At 37.9% G+C, this 7,067-nt stretch overlaps 1 protein-coding gene across 4 annotated transcripts in view; it reads left to right on the top strand.

Annotated features, from left to right (window-relative positions):
• Positions 1-7,067, top strand: part of AFG1L (AFG1 like ATPase) — a 220,197-nt gene that overhangs the window by 142,144 nt on the left and 70,986 nt on the right. For all 4 annotated transcript variants that reach the window (XM_017543728.2, XM_017543729.2, XM_037743948.1 and 1 more), the window contains one exon: positions 1,407-1,489. In XM_017543728.2, the coding sequence (XP_017399217.1) occupies positions 1,407-1,489 (83 nt within the window). The remainder of the gene's footprint in view (positions 1-1,406; positions 1,490-7,067) is intronic.

Below are 7,067 nucleotides of genomic sequence, written 5' to 3'. Positions count from 1 at the left end.
CACACACACACACACCCCCTCTACATATATTCCTCTCATGGCCACACACACACACACACGCACACACACACACACACCCTCTACATATATTCCTCTCATGGCCTCCAAAATCCAACTGACCAAGAAGATAGGTGTTACAAAAGTACATTTGCCCTCTCAGTAAGAATTTGGGGTGTGTGTGTGTGTGTGTGTGTGTGGTGTATGTGTCTGTGTGCACATATGCACCCTGAGGGAATGGAAAGAAAGGAGTACTTGGGAGAAGAGAAGGACATTAGTGGCACAGGATGACTCAGGTTGAAAAGTTGAAAAGAGGCATCCATGGAAGGAAAGTACACTGAAATGTTGATGACCAGAGAGGAAACTAAAAGGGAGACAAGGGCAGTGGCAGCCATTTAGAAGCAAAGGCTGGACATAACTAGAACATCATTCTAGTTTGGTGATTTGGTTTAAAATGTGGACACTAATGTTCTGGCCCAACTCTCTTTCTCTCTTTCTCTCTTTATTTATTTATTTATTTATTTTTAATTTTTTTAAAGATGGGGTTTCACTGTGATGGCCAGGCTGGTCTTGAACTTCTGACCTCAGGTGATCCACCCACCTCGGCCTCCCAAAGTGCTAGGATTACAGGCTTGAGCCACTGCACCTGGCTGTGATCATGCCACTGCACTCCAGACTGTGCAACAGAGCAAGAACCTGTCTTTTTTTTTTTTTTTTTTTTTTTTTTTGAGACAGGTTCTTGCTCTGTTGCACAGTCTGGAGTGCAGTGGCATGATCATAGCTCATTGCAATCTCTGCCTCCCAGGCTCAAGGGATCCTCACACCTCAGCCTGCCAAGTAGTCAAAACTACAGGCACGTGCTGCCATGCCCAGCTAATTTTTGTATTTTTTGTAGAGATGGGTTTTGCTGTGTTGCCCAGGCTGGTCCCAAACTCCTAGGCTCACACAACCCACCTGTCTCAGCTTCCCAAAGTGCTGGAATTACAGGTGTGAGCCGCCACGTCCAGCCCCAGCTTTCTTATGCTGCCTCTCTCCCACTGTGGTGCTTAAGACCCATGAGTTATTCTTTCTGATAGCCTCTAGTTTCTCACTCCAGGGTATTAGAAATTGGGCTATTTGAAAAAAAACCCAAATGAAGTTATTTGGGGAATTTGATGACAGCACTTTTTGGGCAATGTTTCAGAAAACATGATGCAAATTTTAATTTTTTTAAACTGATATTTCAATGGCTTGATATATTTAATATTGCAACTTTTGTAATCTTGCATGAGTTCTATTGTTTTCTTGTTATCTCATATTATTTTTTTGAGGAAACATTTGAAAAATTAAAAAATGTATAGTATAAGGGAAGGATTGTAATTCTGAACCACTACTTGTTTAAAAAGATACTTTGTATGTTTGGATTGTAGGAATACTGTAATACAGTACAGCTAGATTCTGGGATAGATTACCGGAAAAGGGAACTTCCTGCTGCAGGAAAACTCTACTACCTGTAAGTTGTTTTAATTTTTAAAGTTTAATATCTAATCATTAATCCGAAAAAGATGATAAAAATAAGCAGTTTAATTATTGGAACTGCTGGTTCCTTCAGAAAGGCTGGTTCTGAAGCTTAAACTTCAAATGTTCTTATATTAACTTCTTTAACCTGTAACTTTACCATCCATATTTACATCATTTATAATGTGTGATTGGATGAAACCCTAATTAGTTTTTTGGGGAAGAATGATGACAGATGGTTAGAATGTAATGAGTATCCTTTTATAAGAGACTCTACTATTAAGAGAATATCTGTAATGTGTGAAGTAATTAATTATTTGTGGATATCATCTGACAAGTGTGCCATTTCCATTCCCCCAAAATTGTTGTTTTATTTTGTCAATCTGTTTGTATTTATCATTGATTGATTTCCATATATAACCGATATAAAATATATATACACAAATACAACTGAATATATTTTTGTCTTTTAAAAGCTAAGATGCTCCGAGTAGGAGCAATTTATAACAATGATGTATTCAGCACATGCAGCTAATACTGAAAAAACAAATATAGTTTGTTTTAAAATGTCCTTTGTGAGAACCTGAAAAGGAAAAAGGCTTTACAAAAGCAAACTGTTGTTTAGTATATGCCAACAGTGTTGGGCACATAGCAAGTTCTCAGTAAATAGATCTGTCTTAGGACTAATTGTAATTTAACTAAAAGGCATGTTTCTGGTAATTCAAATTTTGATGACAACGTGCATTTGAGAGGTTGAGAAAAGTTCTTGTCTCCGCCACCTTGTAAGCAGAAGTACTTTACTGTTTTTGAAGCAGAAATTAGCTAGAAAAATCACATAATTAAAGTTGCATACTTTACAGTGAACCAAGGGGGCTATTTTAGTTTATTATTCAGATCCTGATGATTATTATAGGAGGTTCTTCATCTGTCCTCAAGTACTTTGTCTTTAGAGTACTTCATAATTTAAAAAAACCATATAGCACATTTTTCGGCTTTAACTTGGACTTTTTCTTCCTAGTTTCTTTTATGTTTACTGGTTATTTTATTTTTCTGATATTCACAGCCTTTCCCTGATTTTTTTACTACCTATGTCTTGATATTCCAGGTGTATGATACCAATACATTAATTTATTATTATTCTCTTTATTTTTTAAAGGAGGTAATTCTTCTCTGTTTTTGTCAAAAAGTGTATTGTCGTGGAAGAATAAAAATATTTTCCTATTGGGAAGCTCCTTAAATAAAGTTAGTAGTCTGAGTCTAAATTATGAAATTTGTTTCATAGTGCAGAAGAGGTCTCGAAAGTTACTGGAGGTGAAAAGGCTACTTTTGCTTGAAGCATAGCCATTTTCTGTCTCTGACTTACCCTGTGTTACCCCTTCCTTTTCCTGATAAAAGTAATAATAGTCTAACCCAGTGAAATCCAGTTTTGATCTTTAAAAATATGCTAGAGGAAAACCAACACTAACAATCTCCAGAGTCCAGGAAACCAGACCTATAAAGGACACCAGGAAACTCTGGACCAGCTTTCCTGAAAAATATATAAATTCAAAGGCCAGGCACAATGGCTCATGCCTGTAATCCAAGCACTTTAGGAGGCCAAGGTGGGAGGACCGCTTGAACCCAGGAGTGCGAAACCAGCCTGGGCAACCTAAGGAGACCCTGTCTGTACAAAACATTTAAAAAATAGTGGGTGTGGTGGCACTTGCCTCTAGTCTCAGCTTCTTGTGAGGCTGAGGTGGGAGGATCGCTTGAGCCTGGGAGGTAGGGGCTGCAGCAAGCCATAATCATACCACTGCACTTTAGCCTGGGTGACTGAGCAAGACCTGTCTTAAAAATATATATATATGTGTGTGTATATATATATATATACACACATATATATATATAAATAAATATATTTATGTATAAAATATATACATATATAGATATAGATAGATGCCTATCTATCAATCTATCCATCCATACATACATTTAATTCTCAAGGAAGATAAATTTGTTCCTGAATTTAACATCCAAAGGACTTGACCATAGTCAAGAACAGAAAGTCTGGGGGCACCCCACAGTCAGAGGAGAAGGCAGTAAGTATCCTCGAGGAGAATTAGCAATTAAAATCATCTCAGAAGTGGGAAAATAATATGAGATACTAAGACAGGATGCTAGGGATGTGCATTATATTGTTTCAAATGAGGACTTGAGTAGAACTTCTTTCATGAAGATTTTCTGAGGTTATTTAACATTTGATTTAATTAAGTTTCTTTTTATCTTGTTCTTGTAGAAAAACTTATTAAATTTCCCCCATAATAGACTTTAATGTGCTGCACTATATATTGCCTTATTAAAGCATGTGTTTCTCTTTATTACCATCTGGCCAGACATCTGGAATTGATTCCTAAATATGCAAGTCCAGACTACCCTCCTTGTCAGTTTCACTGACAACTGCCCCATCTGCCTGAAAACAAACAAACAAAAAAAACACAAAAAACAAAATTTTAGCTTCCTTCTAGGGGAACACTAAGCACTATCTCAGAATTTCATACAAGTAGAATGCCATGTATGATATTTAATGAAAGAGAAATATTAATATTCATCAATCAGTATTTTATTAGTCTAACTTCCCAAAGCCAATTACAAATATCTAAAATATAATCTAAATAATATCAAGAATTACCACAGATTTCTAAAACTACTCAAAAAGTTGACATGGAGCAATTTCTATGGTTCATAATATTGCCCGGGTCCCACAAAACTAATTCGCATAAGACATTGCATGTTTGTATATAATCTATATCACACTAAATTTAGATATCCTAGAGTACCTTCATAAGTAAGTTTCAGATATGTTTTTGGCCCTGTAACAACCTCATATACAGCAGACTCAGAGAATTTAAATTTAGCAAGCTATAAAACAGAGACCTTGAGTGCAAATATCCAAACTTTTGCTTAGATTCAAACACTACATCCTTGTCCAATTTTTTATTCTGTGCTAAATGCATGATCATTCCAGAGATGAACATAGTTTGTTTCTTTTTTTCTTTTTCTTTTTCTTTTTTTGTTGGGGGGACAGAGTCTCACTCTGTCACTGGGGGCTGGAGTACAGTGATGTGATCTCGGGTCACTGCAACCTCTGCCTCCTAGGTTCAAGTGATTCTCCTGCCCCAGCCTCCTGAATAGCTGGGATTACAGGCATGCGCCACCACTCTCAGCTAATTTTGGTATTTTTAGTTGAGACTGGGTTTTGCCATGTTTGCCCGTCTGGTCTCAAACTCCTGACCTCAGGTGATCCACCTGCCTCGACCTCCCAAAGTGCTGGGATTACAGGCATGAGCCACCGCACCTGACCAGTTTGTTTCTTTTCTAGTTGCTTGGTAGATAGGACTCAATAAGATCCCCATGCTGAAATCCAGTTCAATCAAGCACTGGGCTCCCATTTGCTTCTGGATGGAGGCTTTGAATCTATTTTGAATCACCTGGTACTGATCAAGGGTGACCCCCATCTCATCATTACAGAGAATTAAAGTGCTTCAGATTAGCTGTCCGGGGGCTGGTAATAGTAGAGGTTATTATTTTATATATGCAATGAGCATATCTTTTCAAACAGGAAGCACCACTGCTAAAAGGTCCATAGTATGCTGCCCCAGGCCATTTTGCTGTCCCTATTGTGAAGGGTTAGTGGTTCCTACAACAGGCAGGAATTATTACAGGAAAAGAGCTCTGAGCTTGCGGAATCTGCCATTTTATAACCAGACATAAGGAAGTCGGCTTTTTGTCTCAAGGGAGACATTGTCTCATTTTTCAAAGTTGCTCACTGCACGCACAACCTTGAGAAATGCCTAGGGCCTCGCATTCTTGGCATATTCAGCAAGATGTGAAGGAGAGACCCATGGAGGGGCTGTCTCTCCCAACGGGGGGCATTTACCAGACGTTAGACCTTAAAGAACCGGGCTTCCTCCCTTTGTTGCAGCTGGCTTCTGTCCGCTAAAGTCATCTACCACTTGAACAAAACTACTTCTGAAGCACATTGTTCAGTTGTTTAAAACTTAAATTGTCTAAACACCATTTCAATTTCATGTATATGGGGATTATGGATCATCCTGAAAATGGTGAAAATATAATTTGTGGCTTTTTAGACACTGCCCAAATATTCACATATTTGTATTTGGCTGATGTAATGTATTCATCCATCTTTTGAACAGATTTCCAGAAAAAAGTTTTTTCTTAAATACTTTTACTAGTGGAAGTTTTATGTCTCAAATACTCTTAGTTTTCCACTTGGGAAACATCTATTTCAAATAGAAAATCATTTTGGAGAATATAACTTTGAACGCCATTTTTTAAAACAGTAAGAATTAGCTGACAAAACGACACACAGCTTCAAGGTTATAGCTCTGTTTCAGAAGAAATGTCTGTGAAAACTAAGACTGAAGCTTACATTTGTTAAAACATACTTCCCCATAATTGAAAACTTCATGTTTCTTGTCTGTGATATTACTTACAAACACTCCTCTGCCCTCAACTGAGAGAATCAGATTAATGAAAATTAAAAACATTTCTTAGCTTGATTGTCACATCCTCCCAGACCTAAACTTTGGCTGAGACCCTCTTCTGTCTCTAAGGTTGCCACTTTCTGGATTAGTGGAGTGTCTAGGACAGCTTGGGACCTTCTCTCCATCACCAGTCATTACCATTACAAGTCTGTCCCATACATTGGGGAGTTACGCTTATTATTATTATTATTTTGTCTTTTTGTTTCTATAGTTTCAGTCTCAGTTTTTCTTACCAGTTAAACAGCTAGCCCAGTCATTTCCCATTTCAATTCCCACTGAAGAACCTCTGAAACATTCACCAGTAGAAGCCACTTGAAAATGGTTAAGCCTGGCTCCCTTCCTTTTAGGCTGTAATTTGTTTCAGTACCTTGTACCAGACTGCCCAGAGTTATGTAGCAGGCAGTATGCACATCCCACTGAAATAATTTATCTCTCCTCTACAACAAAATTTTTATGGTCTTATGCCAAATATGAGCCAGCTCTACCCCTCCTCCAGTTCCTTAAATTCTCTCATGTGTCTTTTAGACTCCACTATATTCGTATCATTCCTGCTTCTCACACTCATTTGCATGTGTCACGATGGAAGTGATGGTATTGATTGAAAAATACCACACAGTTTAAGAATATAAAATTTATTTAGCAGTCACGATTGCAGAAATGTATCCACATGGAGACACTTAAACAACACAGAAGATAATAGAGCATATTCCCAGTAGAAGCTGTTAGATTTTCTGGCCTTTGAGGGCCCATTAGGTGACAAAGATAGCACCTGATCAAGATAAGGGTTCCATTAGATCACCTTTGTCATTCTTGGGTGGGTGGGTTTACACCCTCCTGATAAGTCTTGATTGTTGTGGAGACTCTGGCTATATGCCTGCCTACTTGCCAGGTACAATTACCAGATGCAATCCCTAAGCCATGACTGAATGTTTATTGTCAGTGTGAATCAAAGGTCAGTTTCCCATCCTTCAGTAGCACCAGTCACTAGGCCTTCCTGAAGCCTGTTCTTTTTTTTTTTTTTTTTAATTG

This window comes from Cebus imitator, unplaced genomic scaffold (genome assembly GCF_001604975.1).
Source record: "Cebus imitator isolate Cc_AM_T3 unplaced genomic scaffold, Cebus_imitator-1.0 Scaffold160, whole genome shotgun sequence".
Taxonomy (NCBI): Eukaryota; Metazoa; Chordata; class Mammalia; order Primates; family Cebidae; genus Cebus; species Cebus imitator.
The sequence above is the reverse complement of the archived record's forward strand: the minus strand, read 5'-3'. Positions and strand labels throughout refer to the sequence as shown.